We start from the raw sequence: 15,136 nt of genomic DNA on the forward strand, positions 1-15,136 counted from the left end.
AAAAATTGGGGATTGGTCCTGCGTTGAGCAGGGGGTTGGACTAGATGACCTCCTGAGGCCCCTTCCAACCCTGATATCCTATGGGAAGGCGGCGGAAGGTCCCGGCGGGCTCGCGCGGGAGAGCCCCAGGCCGGCCAGAGGAGGCGGCCCACGCCAGGCGGCGCTGCGCGCATCTGGAATCCAGCGGCAGGGCGCCAGCGGCGGCACACGCACAGCCCTGGCCCCCTGCCAGCGCGGAGGGAGCCCCGCCCGCCCGCCCGCCTGCCCGGGGCTCCCGCTCCTCCGCGCCACGGAGCAGCCTCCCCGGCCGACGGCTAGCCCGCCTGAGCCTCCTCCCCAGCGCCGCCGCGCCCTCCCCGTCTCCTCCTCCGCCTCGTCTCCCCGCACGCCGCTCGGGGAGCGGAGCGTCACTCCGGCTGCCGCCGCAGACATGGCGACGCTGACAGCGGTCCAGCCGCTCACGCTGGACAGAGGTAAGCGCCGCTGCTGTCGCCCCGAGCCCGCTCCAGGGCAGCGGCTCAGGCAGGGGCTTCGGGTGCGGGGAGTCACCCCGGTAGGCTGCAGAGAAGAGGCTGGTGTCCCCTGGAGACGCATCCCCGGCACGTCCTGCGGCTTCTGGCTGCCGCGGAGTAGCCCCTGCCTGTATCCCGCCCTGGTCCTGGGGAGGGGCCCCCAAAGCCGCGGGAGCCCCCGGGCCACACCTGTGCCGGCTGCTGAAGCTGCACCTGCATGCTTGGAGCCTGCTGCCGGAGAACAGGGCAGTGGGCAGGCTGCGGGCTTGGGGGGACGCTGTCCCCCGTAGCAGGTGGCTGTAAGGTGAAAGGAGAGGGAGGGAGGGAGGGAGGGAGGAAAGCAAAGAGGCCAAACTTTCTTCGAGGGGGAGAAGCGTTTTGGAGCCTGGGGTAGGGCTGGCATCCTGAGGAGACAGCCGGGGCATGGATTCCCACAGTTCCAGGGGATTGTATATTACAAATCTAGGATCGTGCTGGCTAGTGTATTGCACTCTCGATGTAGTGTATTAATCTCTCTATGTGTCTCTACGATTTTGCTTTGCCTCTTTTCTGCACTCGCTTTTCTCTGCTAACTTGCTGTCTGCTACCGCATCTTGCCCTACTAGCATCTCTAATGCATTGATTTTGAGTATGTCCCTATACTGGCATCTCAAGTATAGTGGCAGAGTCGCTGCTTGGCATATAGATGCATTTCTAGTTATTAGCTTTGTGGTAGCTTCACTTTCCCCATAGCTAACTCCTCTAAGAAAAGGGCTCAGGCATAAGCAAAGGAAAGTCATCCATGCGAAAAATCTGAATTGGGGGGGTGGGGGGAAGGAGAATGGGAGGGAGCTGCAATTTGCCATATTTGCTATAATTAATACTGCTTCCATATAGAAGACAGCTATATTCCTGAAGACACCTAGTTGCCCCTGGCATTGACGACAACACTGATAAAATTTTTCCACCCTCGAGACTGTGACAGCAGCACCTTTTTATCCTTCTCTGTACAGTCCATTACAAAAGAGATAAAGAGGGGGTGCAGAAAGCTTGAGACTATGCTAAATTTAAACTTCTGCTACAAGGCTGTAAAATTAGATCTCCACCCAACCTGATTAGGTGACAATAAGAAACGATTTCTAAACTGATACCATTGAAAGTACATGTGTAATTCTAATAAGGTACACCAGAAATATTTGGTTATTACAGAGGGGAAAATAACTTGATTTATTATTTGTTTGGCTTTTTCTTCTTTATGAGTTCTTGTTTGAGATCAAACAAGCTCCCTAGATAGGACTCTTAAGTGTTAGGACAATTTTTTTTAATCTACATCCTGTGTGTTTGAGCCGCCGAGCAATTTGTAAATCCTTTACTTTGTAGAGAATGATTTAGGCCAGTGCCTTGGTTTTAAAAATACTCTTTCTAGAAGATTAAGATGGACTCGAAACAAGAGGCACAGAGCTTCCTGCTGTAAATTCAATGGAAAAGAAACCTGATGAATTCAGTTTGAGATTTTAATTTAGAGGACACTAGGGTTACTTTGCTGGAACCTAATTGAGAGCATAGCAGCTGTTGTGGTGCCCATCACAACTTTACTGTGCATTAGGTGGGTTGTTTTAATAAGATATTCAGACAAAAGAAAGAACAAAATGAAGTTATTACTGAAATAAAGTACTGGCATGCAGTAAGAAGGAGAATACGTGTTTCTCCAGAGTGCTTAGAAATCTACTGTGTAATGTACAGTTTCATCCCAATATTGTTTGCATTAAGCAGGACAAATCTATTTCTCGGTAAAGGGTTGAACAGATGGCAATCCATTAAAATGCATGGCTTTTCAAAGAGAATTATTAGTATTTCAATATTATGATCCCATAGCATTCCTGTTCATTATTGAAACTATGTTTTTTTTTAAACATTCTCTCTCTAAATAGTCATAAGTAAGATTCCGCTAGATATGGGCCAGGGTGTGCCTGGCACTTTCACAGAGGTGCAAGTTGAGGGCCAAAATGCTCTCCTCTTACCTGGTGGCTGAAGTAGATGAAAACAGGAGAAGGAATTCATCAATCCCAGTGACTCCTAAGAGGACTCACTGTTAATGTAGTTGAGATGCAGAGTTGCATCAGCACAAGGTGATTGCATGCAACAAGGAAAAAAAAAATATCCAACGTGTTCATGTCCAAAAGAAGGCAACTTCTTCTGTGGGACGCAGTCGCCTTTCAGGGGGTGCTGCTGCTCCAGTTGTTGAGAAGGCTGAGAGCCCCAGAGACATCTCACCTAGGCCTGGTGCCTCCAGATGTTTTCACTTGAGTCCTTCCCTTACCAGCCAGGGAAGAGGGGAATCTCTGGGGCAGCAGGATTTCTCAAATCAAGGAAGAGAAGCTCTCCCTTTGCTTTTATCAAAATAGAAGGAGCTGGGCTCCTCCTGAGTCTGCCTCAGCCCTGCTAAGGTCAAGACACAGTCCACTCTGGAAAATACTATAGACCTGCACTGACTCCATGCTCTCCCATAGAGAAGTCAGTGCAGCAAGGAGAGTAAAGTGCATTCCTTGAAGGCATGTAGTAGTTCAAGTGATTATGATGAGGGAATTATCATGGTGGGGTCCATGGGGGCAGTGTGCCTCTGCACTGCCCCCTCCTCTGGGCAGTGTCTAAATGGTGAAATCTAGCCCTATGTGAATAATATACAGATGTAAAACCTTCATTACTGTCCTGGAATGTGTCATCATAACAAACTTTATATGCAGTTTTGTTTTTCAAACCCTGTCACAGATAAATGAGAAATACGTAAGTTAAAATAAAACAACATTTAAAGGTGACTGTCATTTTTGTGTGCATGATTGGAAGCCTGATTAGAATTAACTTCCTTAATTCCTGTCAGCATGTCTCTCTCTACCTGCACAACCATCTGTGTCTGCAGGACTCTAATATGTAGAGCAACTTTCCAATATAATGGAAATTTTAATCACAGTTTCATCTCACAGACATCTCCCTTTAGTCTGAGGACTGTATAGGGCTGGGAGGGAGACCGCATATGTCGTGGGGTGAGAATGTGATGTGACACAGCTACTAGAGCAGGTGCAGTTGTGGGGGTTTCTATAGAGCAGTGGTTCTCAACCAGGGGTACGTGTATCTCTGGGGAGTATTCAGAGGTCTTCCAGGGGGTACATCAACTCATCTAGATATTTGCCTAGTTTTACAACAAGCTACATAACAAGCACCAGTGAATTAGTACAAACTAAAATATCATACAGATAATGACTTGTTTATACAGTAACTCCTCATTAGTTATGTTCCTGAAAAATGTGACTTTAAGCGAAATAATGTTAAGATAATCCAATTTCCGCATAAGAATTAATGTAAATGGGGGGGTTTAGGTTCCAGGGAATTTTTTTTTTTTGCCAGACAAAAGACAATATATTTTGTGACGGGGCAAGGCCAGATGGCTATGGAAGAGTAGTGGGAGATAGATATATTAGCTCCAGGCTAAACAAATCTCTGGTACCAGGATAAGTGAAATGGCAGCTGGGGCCAATTAAGAACTTTCCAGAAGGCAGGGAGAAAGCTATGTTGATTGGGACACCTGAAGCCAATCAGGGGCTGGCTGAAACTAGTTAAAAGCCTCCCAGTCAGTCAGGTGGGTGTGCATGTCAGGAGCTGTGGGAAGAAGTTGCGCAGTTGGAGAGGCTGAGTAGTACACACCTATCAGGCACAGGGAAGGAGGCCCTGAGGTAAGGGTGAAGTGGAGTTTGAGGAAGTGAGGGCTGCTGTGGGGGAAGCAGCCTAGGGAATTGTATATGTCATGTTTCTAAAAGGTCAGCTACCATAGCTGATACTATTAGGGTCCCTGGGCTGGAGCCCGGAGTAGAGAGTGGGCCCAGGCTCCCCCCCGCACCTTTGCCCCCTGGTTAATCACTGAGACTGGGAGACAACAGAGACTGTGCAAGGAAGGATAACTTCTCCTCACCTCCCTTGCTGGCTTATGATGAAAATGGCTCAGTAGACTGTGACCCTTGTCTCTAGAGAAAGAAGGGTTACGTGGAGGGTCACAGTGAGCCTCTGAGGCTAGTGAAATCCGACAGGAAACGTGGGACCCACGGAGGCAAGGACAGAGCTTTGTCACGATATATACACACACACACGGTATAAGTTTTAAATAAATAATTTAATACTGTGCACAGCAATGATGATTGTGAAGTTTGGTTGAGGTGGTGAAGTCAGAGGGTGGGATATTTCCCAGGGAATGCCTTACTGCTAAATGATGAACTGCCAATTGGCTGAACCCTCAAGGGTTAACTTGTTGTTAATGTAGCCTCACACTCTATAAGGCAGCAGGAATGGAGGGAGGGGAGACAGCATGGCAGACAGAGACACACACTGTGTGTGTGTGTGTGTGTGTGTGTGTGTGTGTGTGAGAGAGAAATGCACATTTCCCCTTTAAATATGCTGATCCACTCTTAAGTACACTGCCTGTTAAATTAATCAGCAAGCTGAGACCACAGCTGCTGCCAGGAAGTTCCCTCCATCCTGAGCCCTGTTGTGTGTGTCCCCAGCTCTATGGAGATGGGGTAAGCAGGGTGCAGGAGCAAGGGGGAGTGGGACACCCTAACATTAGCCCCCTCCACACAGCAAGCAGGAGGCTTCCGGGAGCAGCTCCAAGGCAGAGGGCAGGAGCAGCACATGGCAGAGGGGAAAGGGACTGCTGGCAATTGATAACCTGCTGGGTGGCTGCTGCACAGGGAACTTAGGAGAGAGGGGAGCTGATAGGGGGGCTGCTGGTCCAACCTGGTTCCAAGCCCCCACCAGCTAGCTCCAACGGGCTGTTCTTCCTGCAAGCAGTGGACAAAGCAGGCGGCTGCCAAACGACGTTAGAAGGGAGCATTGCACAACTTTAAACAAGCATGTTCCCTAATTGATCAGCAATGTAACAACGAAACAATGTTAACTGGGATGACTTTAAGTGAGGAGTTACTGTACTGCTTTATATACTATACACTAAGTAAAATATTTATATTCCAGTTGATTTATTTTATAATTATATGAAAATGAGAACATAAGCCTGTGATGCATAGTGGATAATGGAATGCAGTGGACATAATATACCTGGAATTTGCAAGGCTTTTGACACAGTCCCACATGACAGTCTCATAAGTAAGCTGGAGAAATGTGGTCTTAGTAGAACTACCGTTAAGTGGATACATAGTTGGTTAAACAGCTGCAAACAAAGAGTAATATTAATGGAATGATGTCAGATTAGAAGGAGGTCTCAAGTGGGGTCCATAGGGATCTGTTCTGGGTCCAGTGTTATTTAACATCTTTATTAATTATCTGGATGTAGGAACAGAGAGCATATTGATTAAATCTGCGGATGACACAAAGCTATGGGAAGTGGTAAACACTTTGGAGGATAGAACTAAAATGCAAAGGTATCTTGATAAAGTGGAGAACTGGGCTATAGACAACAAAATGAAATTCAACAAAGACAAATGTAAGGTGCTAAACTTAGGGAAGAAAAACCAAATGCACAAATACAGAATGGGGGATAATTGGCTTGGCAGCATCACTGCAGAGAAGGATCTGGGAGTTGTGGTGGATCACAACCTCAACATGAGTCAACAATGCGATGCTTTTGCAAAAATAGCCAATGCAGTTTTGGATTGCATTAACAGAGGCATAGCATGCAAGTCACAAGAGGTGGTAGTACCGCTCTATTTGATGCTGGTTAGGCCTCAGCTATAGTACTGTGTCAAATTTTGGTCAGCGCTGTATAGAAAGGATGTAAAGAAACTGAAAAGAATCCAGAGGAGAGCAACAAAGATGAGCAAAGGGATGGAATGAAAGCCATATGAGTGAAGGCTGAAGGAACTGGATATGTTTAGTTTGGAAAAGAGGAAATTATGGGGGGACATGATAGCTATTTTCAGATACCTGAAAGCCTGCCATAAAAAAGATGGAGAAAAATTGTTCTCTTTTGCCAGAGAGGGCAGGACAAGAAGCAATGGGTTCAAACTATAGCATCACAGATTTAGATTAAATCTCAGGAATAACTTCCTAACTGTAAGAACAGTAGGACAATGAAACAAACCACCTAGGGAAGTTGTAGGAGCTCCTTCACTAGAGGTTTTCAAAAAGAGACTGGATAGTGATCTGTCTTGGATGGTTTAGATACAACAAATCATGAATCTTGGCATGGGGTTAAACTAGAACCCTGGTGGTCCCTTCTAGCCCTGTGATTCTATAGTGACTTACAGAGAGTCAGAGGTTGAGGGTTGGGAGACACAGAGAACATGGGAGAAGCACTGTTTGGAGATAACCATGAAGGGGGCTAAGGGCAACAGTTAAAATTTAATCTTTTAAAGTTTGATCATTCTGCAATCTTTCTTTAGTCTGGACTGTAAGAATGTGCTACTGAGATGTGGGGTTGGGGAGCAGACTTACTCCCCAGTGCCTCACGGCTGCAGCCTTGTAACACTATGACCGAACATCCCCTACTTGCAGAGCCCTACTCTCCACTTGCCTCCACTCCCTGTCATGATCACCTCAAACCCAGGCCTTTCCAAAAGAACCCTGTTTTCCCATGACCTCTTCTACCAGAGACCTGCTGCTTCCATGGTTCTTTTCCTGCTCCACCATGCCTCCTGCTACAGTGCAGATCCACCCAATGCCCCCTCCCCATGCCTCCACCAGACTTCCGCTCAGCTCACAAGTAAAGCCCTCTTAGCTAGGGATCCCTAAGGCTTGTCTCTAAAATGCATGGCCTTCCCAGCTCCATGCCTTTGGATCCCCATAAGGCAATCGCACCTTCCAAATAAACCTCTACTTAGGACTTCTCATGTACCCTTAGAGTCTTTAGGGTGACATTCATCTCTGTTTCTCCAGTTGTCTGCTGGTGGGAGAGGACCAGACTGAACTCTCCCACCCCCATCTTCCTTCTTTGGGGGGACATCAAGAAGGATTTTTGCACTCCGTAAGTCAATGGAGGGTCCCCAAAATCTACAGAGGAAGGACTACTGCCTTTCTGTCACTATCAAACTGTGGCCAACCTGAGTGTCTTGGGCCTGTCTGTTACAGACAGACAGGCCAGAGTTTCCCTCTGGTAGAGTATCCTCATAGAACATATGTAAGGACTTCCCAACATAGAGAAATCCTGCTTGTCAGAGGATGGGTTTTCCAAGACCCAGATGTCTCGGCATCCTCATGTCATTCTCCCCACCATACTTCCCCTACCAGTTACACAAGAAGCCTATGCCCCCCCCCAAACTATATGCCCCTCAGATTAAACACTTCCCCTCTTCCTACTGCACCAACCTTACATCACCAACTCAGTATCACTTATGTCACTCTATCAATCATCCTCACTGGTCATAGAAGTGAGATAGAAACTATTTTTCCATCCCAGGGAAACTTTCAAGAGATGTAAAAAGACATTGGTCTGAAAGTTAATGTTTATTGATTGCATTGAGAGAAAATTCATTTAAACAACCTTCATTTTAAGCTAAAATATGTGGGCATTTTATTACTCTCTCTCTCTCTCTCTCTCTCTCTCAAATATTTCTTGTCAGGGCTATTGTATTGTCTGAGATTTCAATTCCTATGTTTCTCATGTACCAAGCTCACGAGTCTGCACATCGGGTCCCTCACTTATAGGCAGACATCATTGTATCTGTCAATAATAGAAGATGGATTTTCACCTTTCACTTTATCTGAACCTTTATACTTCACTGGACACTTTAAAATACTGTTTTTCGAAAAGCTTAATTTATTTGAAATGTTATTTGTACTCTTCACTCTGAAACTGAACTTAGTCTGCTGTCGCCACTGTTTACTCAGAACATTGCACCAGCATGTTCCCTGATCTTTTTCATTGTGGGTTTTGCACAGGACAAGCAAATAGCAAGTTAGGAAAGATCACTTTTCAAGAGACCATCTTGATTTCTAGTCAATTAGATATTTAAATTGTTTTGAACTGACTCATAATTAAGAGCTAGATTGTCATGGAAAATATATTTCCAGAGAGCGGGTCCCACTAGCCGATGTCTACATCTATCCTTCCACCCCACATTACTTTTTTATTTGCATATAGTTAGTATTCACATCCTTGAGGTGAACACTTCCTTAAGTGCTTGCAGATTGAAGGAAAGACTGCTGAATTCTTTGCACAGAAAGAACTAATACCACAATTGTTTATGAAGCTTCACCCAGGGTCATAACTGCTGGCTGTGCAGTAGGTCAATGGGGAACAATCTGAGATGGATTTAATTTAAAATCATTCAGGCATTAATATATGTGAACATAACCTTAAAATAACCTAAACGTATTGACAACCTAATTTCTACTGCTCTCAAATCTATGCTAGGAAACTGGAAAGACCTCTTGCTGTTAAGCTACACTGCATAACTAAACTCCATTTATTCTCTATTAATTCAAACAAATAACTTGCAAATGAAATGAATGTGCCAAAACACATTGGGAAAGTTGTCATATGCAGCACTCTATTTAGAAGAGATAAAGAGGAATAAGAAAAGATCTGAAATTAGTATTAGAGCTTCTAATATAAGCAACTATGGCAATGTTCTGTTGATAGTTATAAAATAAACCTCCATTCCAGCCAGATAGAACACCATTCTTTTATAGGTCTGTGTACATCGTTCTCTGTTATTTTTCTGTTCATCCTTCTCTTTTGATAGCCTACTTAAGTGGGTTTGGTTCCCCCCCCCACGCACACATCTGTGTGTGGTAAGTACATATCATCGATATAATTTTCATGGAAATTGGAAACATGCCATTATTCTGGACTGTAAGTCTTACTATAATGTATATTCTGAAAAAAATATAATTAATACAAAGTCTAATTCATAAGGTAGGAGTTTAACCCTACTACAAAGACCCAGCATCACTTAAATCCCACTTAAGCCCTCAAAATAGGGTTGGAGTGATTGTACTGTCCCTCTGCACAGGCATGAGTATCACCTAATATCTACCAAATATATCTGTCCATCTCAGAGATTTTATAGCACCCATCATTGTAGCATCTGAGAGCAATGAAAATACTTTAAGTGCCACATATTTGCAGCTGGATATCCTTTATAGTGGTGATATACAAAATAATGATATATTAAAAATAAAAATCACCATTCCATTAAGATAAAAAATCAGAAGGCTTGGTCTGTATTTGATTATGTAGTACTGGAACAGAAAGACATAGTCACAGACTGAAATAATTTTGTTTATGTCACTGTGTTTGATGGTTTTTTTACTGGATGTTTTTCTGAAGAGATGGATTTAGGGTAAGCCGCTTGATTTAGTGCATTTGGATTATGAATGAATATGCTTTTTACAGATTTATGTAACTGAAGCGTTCATGCAGCATTGATAACAAATTTCTTTAATTATGCACATAGTTTAGTAATGCTTCCTAAAGTCTTATGACTCCTATATTTATACCTTTAATATGGGAGCTTGGATTTTTATAAGAAATGTCAAAATAATGTTACTATTTTAAAAAGTTTAATGCACATGAGGATCTCAACTGCATCTGTTAGGCACAACCCTGAATTGTGAGTAGGTATGGAGATCCACTTCCCCCAGGGGAACTCTGAGATGGACTGGGTCTGCCTGAGGATTCTGTGTTCCAATCTGCAGTCCACCAGTTTCACTGGATCATGGTTCTGCTTCCTTCTCTCTCTTTCCTGTCCTTGTTGAGGTGGCTTCTGCCCTGAGGCCTCTAGGAGAGAGCAATCCCTGATACCTCAGGGGTTGTAAATTGTACAGTGGCCAGGCCCATGACCAGAAAGGAGCAACAGCTCCTTCTCTCAACTTTGTCCTTGTACAACAGATTTGCATCCAGGCACAATGTGGCCTTAAAAATGAAGTCCTTCATAATTGTGTGTCTATATGTAACACTCCACACACAGAGTTTTGGTGGAATTTGGTGTAAGTCACTTCTGTGACTTGGAAAGGGATATCTTAAATCCCCAGTCAAGTGTAATTTTTGAACACAAGATTAGTCATGCCACGTTGTTCTTCAGTGGCTTTGTTCATGTTAAGGAAATGTTTGTTGAGCACGTTAGGCATACGATTGCCAAAACAAGATGGACAATGCTCACAGCAAACACTTATTACTGCAAGGATCTTGCCTTACTCCTGGTCTGTAAACATCTTGCACACTGTTGGTACTGTAGCAATTCAATAATAATACCTAAACATAATTTTAATTTACAGACACTCCCTGGTTTACGCAAGACCCGACTTACGCAAGTCCGCATTTACGGAAAAAGCTCCGTAAGCTAGAAATAGGAGGGGTTTTTTTTGTTGGGGTTTTTTTTTTGCATAATGGTCAGGAATACATTTCCGACTTATGCAAAACTCAAGTTATGCAAGGCGTTCCGGAATGGAATGATTGCATAAATTGGGGAGCATCTGTATTTGAATTTATGCTGGAAGATCCTGAATATGAACAGAATTTAGGCTACCAATAATGTATTCTACTCCTCATTTGTTACATTGTTCTGGATCCTGAAACTTGTTGATCCCCAATAGGGATGTAAAATGTTAACCGATTAACCAATAAGCATCAATCTTATCGGTAAGGTATTCTGGTTAACATTTAAACTCTGCTGCGGGACCCTGCTGCCAGCCCGGCACCACGGGTCCCAGCTGCCATGCCCCCGAGATCCTGGCTGCTGATTCCCTTCCCTCCACCCCATCCCAGCTGCTGGCTGGGGTCCTGCTTGCTGGTGGCCCCCATGCCCAGGACTTTGCGCGGGGCAGCAGCAGAGCCCCCTGCATGTGGTGGTGGCTGGGACCCCAGGCGCAGGGGGCCTGCTGGCAGCCAGGACCCTGGGTGTGCAGGGTGGCAGTAGAGCCTAACAGTTGAATGTTTAACCAGTAAAATGTTAGTAGTTTAAACACTTACTTTTTTAAAATGTTACTTTCATCCCTAATCCCCAATGGGGTTCTGAGCAGGTACAGGAGTCCATCACATACAACAAGTTACAGGATTGGTGTGTTAATGCTTAGGAAACACAAGGCATGCTATATTATATATTCCTTCCCTTTTGACAATGTGTTTTATAGACAAATTCCTATGCCTAATCCTAGTATCCTACATGCCTCATTCACTCTGAAGTTAGTGGGCCTTTTGCCTGAGTAAGGAGGGCAGGATCAGGTATTTAATGAAATGTCAAGTAAATTATTTGTTTGAATATATTTCTTCTCTTTTCAGCTTATATGTGCTACTGGGCGGGGCTCTCCTCTAATGAAATAATCAGTGGAAATAATAAATGTGACAAATAATAAAGTCCTTGGCTTTGTGCAGATATGTTCTTTTAATTAACCATCACAAAAATACATATATGCATAGCTCTCTTTAACAGTTATGATACTTATGCAAGTATACAAAGATACACACTTTTAGTTGAGCTATGCTAGTCAAATGTAAAGATGCTCTTGGCAAATAAAAAGGCAATGATTTGAAATGTGAAGCCACCAATTTAAGTCATTACATAGAACCATCATTAATTGTAAGATGAAAAGTCAAGAGAAAAAACAAATGAAAGCAGATAGTGTTTTGACCCCACTTAAGTGGCAATTCCTGAATTTATCTATCTTCTCTAAAGTACAGATAATTTGTGTTGCATGAGAGACTTCAAACATATTTGGTACTTTTAAAATACTAACATACTTTAAAATACACAAACATTTACAAAGAAAGTTAATCTGAGCTGATTTAATCTTCTTTTACCTAGAGTTGTAATCAGACATTTGCTAGAGATTCAGACTGTGGATAAGAAAATCATAAGAACCAATTCAGGAAAGAATACTTATTCAGAAAAGCACTTTAAGCATGTACTGAAATCCCAAACGTGCTTTAAATTAATCACATACTTAAGTGCTATCCTAAATAGGGATGGATTTAAATACATGCCGAAAAGCTTTCCTGAATTGAGTCCCTAACAAATAGTGAGACAAAACAACTACCCAGGAATAATGCTACCAATGCTTCCAAGAAGTGGAAGTTGCTTCTCATAAAGTATTACCCTGTGCCCCTTTATGTGATAATACTAAATAAAGGGGATAAATTGTCATCCAGAAACTGAATGGCCAGAAGAGGCTGGGGAAGGAATGCTCCAAAACAAATGGAATGTTCTTAATTATTTAAAAGATGGAAAAATTAAGTTTTCATGAGCATATCAGGCAACAAATCCAAAGAGTTAAATAACTGTTACAAAAATTACTCACAACAATATAAATGGCATGCAGTATCATCATCAGAGTGGGTGTGGGTTGGGAAGGAGTAGCTCAGAGAATAAGATTTTTTTAAATGTCACACACAAACACAAAGTATTGTATATGGACCAGCATTTCTCAAATGGGCATTCTCTTTATTTCTGCTGAATCAAAGTTGCTTCACCTTTACTGTGGAAGTTCCTTTTGATAAATCCTTCAGGGTAAGCATTTATCCTTCAGGACCCTGACTCTTTCATTATCTTCCTCAATCATATCATGTAAAAAAAAACAAAGAAGAAACGTTATTTATATTTTAAGGTATCAGTCCTGCACATTGGCCTGTATGGAGTCCTCTGCAATCAATGAGCTCCAGCACTGGCACCGACGTCCACATGCACAAATCAGATAGCTGATTGGTATATTAATCCTTTGGCGGCAGTCTTAACCTTCTGAAATCCATCATCTATTCATGCTTTCAAAAGAAATTGAAAATGTGCTGTAGTCAAACAAGTTACTTGGAGGAATACAGGAGTAACTGGATGGAATTTTATGGCCTGTGATTTGCAGGAGATCAGACTAAGTGATCTGGCTCTAAAAATCTATGATCCTACAAAGAATGGGAAGAGAGTCAGTTGTGCATCCCTGCCCCATCACCATTTCCTGCCATGCTGCCAGTTTTGTATCATAATAGAAATGGCTATGGAGTTCATAGTGTATACCTCACCTTTTGCTTCCTAACAATGAAACCATGCCACAATATCTCAGGTTTTGTTTTTTCCACATCTCATAAATGATGTCCTGTTAAATCAGGCTACAATTTGAAATAAATTTTACCCCCACACTTCCACTTCCAAAATCTATCAGAATCAAGCAAACCACACAGCTGTAGTTTATACTGACATTACCTATATTCTCTGTACAACAGGAAGGGAGCTTTCCATTTCAAAGTTTGTTTTCAGCTTGCAGCAGCAATTCCGGAAAGTCATCGTTCTATCCTATGATCATATTAATGCACAAAGAACCCTAGTTCCATTCATTTTGTTGTTTGGAAAGTCATAGGCTTGGAAATTAAAAGAAAAAAAGTGGTATATTTGGCTATGCAATCACTAGTATACTAGAACTGCCTGCAATGTATAGTTAAACTGGGGTATGTTAACAAGAAATGTTGCTTCCATTGCACTAATCTTGCCATTACAATATTTCTCATATATACTTTCTGAAAATTGTGTTTCTCTCTGAAGTTGTATCTCCCTAGTCAGTTGCCACAGGGAATTGGTCTACAAAGTTCAGTGCTGGAGTCAACTAAAATGAAAGAAGGTGACTTCAGAAAGACGGAAGATTAATCTTCTCATGACTTCTTCCAACAGAGAAACAGTGCCATTATATATTCATGCATAATGACTTATTGCATCATTTGTCATTCATAATAGTCATCTGATCTCTGCTGCCTCTATGGGGAGGAGGCTTATGAAACAGCCAGTGAAGAAATTAAAATCATAATGCTAGAAATAATGTGAAGCTGTTTATGTCCACTGTTGGCCCACTGCCATCTCTTCCTCCCTTTTCTGGCATGAACAATAAAGGAGCTGTAAGATCAAGATTAGTTGAAGAGATAAGAACTAAGGATCAGACAACAGAAGACTCTAATAATGACACACCAGCAGAGAAGAAACCAAGAGTAGTGGCTCTAGCTCAAACACAGAGCCTGTTGTGAAGGAGAATTATCATCTGTGAACTAATCTCACCTCCCTTTGTGAAACACCTGTTGATGGTTCATTTCCTTCCTTTTTCCCCATTCCTCAAGAAAAATCTGTCTGACAATAGCTAAAAAACACACTATTGAATACAGTGTGGCAACATGCACAGTTATACTGTATGTGCTACTTTTTTGTGATCTAGATGCGGGACATATCGCTTGTTATGTCCTTTACTTAGCAGGTTAGGGGTGCAGTGGCAACCAGATCATAGAAGGTGATTACACAAGAGGGACAAGTGATCTGAAGGAACAAGAGACACGAGCCAGCAGACAACACCCAGCCAAAAAATATAGAGATCATCACAGAATGGAGACACAGAGAACCATCCAGAAGCCAACCCCACGGGGAGGGAGGCAACTCCGCAGAGAGAGTTTGCTAGATTATGGTGACAGGGAGACGGAGATCAGTTACTCCGGGTGTGGTCACTTGTTGAGGAGACCAAACTGTCTCAAAGAAATATGTAACTAGCTGAATTTGTGGTTAAAATGAAACTCCAACTTGGCTCTGTTGGAGGGCAGAAGGGACACGGAGCAGGAGTTTGGATGTCAATTATTTGTTTATATCAACATTGTATATTAAAATGTTTGTAAAATAATGAAGACATATCATGAGCAGTTGAACTGGAGTCAGAGGCCCATGTTTCTTCCCTGGAGAAGGTGGGAT

General features: G+C 43.0%; 1 protein-coding gene across 2 annotated transcripts in view; it reads left to right on the top strand.

Annotated features, from left to right (window-relative positions):
- Nucleotides 1-251: 251 nt before the first annotated feature.
- Nucleotides 252-15,136, top strand: part of LIN7A (lin-7 homolog A, crumbs cell polarity complex component) — an 80,879-nt gene continuing 65,994 nt past the window's right edge. The window contains exon 1 of one of the 2 annotated variants that reach the window (XM_038417915.2): nucleotides 252-473. In XM_038417915.2, the coding sequence (XP_038273843.1) occupies nucleotides 431-473 (43 nt within the window). In that variant the 5' untranslated portion in view covers nucleotides 252-430. The remainder of the gene's footprint in view (nucleotides 474-15,136) is intronic. The other variant, XM_043492755.1, reaches the window with a different exon arrangement.

Source organism: Dermochelys coriacea, chromosome 1 (assembly GCF_009764565.3).
Source record: "Dermochelys coriacea isolate rDerCor1 chromosome 1, rDerCor1.pri.v4, whole genome shotgun sequence".
Taxonomy (NCBI): Eukaryota; Metazoa; Chordata; order Testudines; family Dermochelyidae; genus Dermochelys; species Dermochelys coriacea.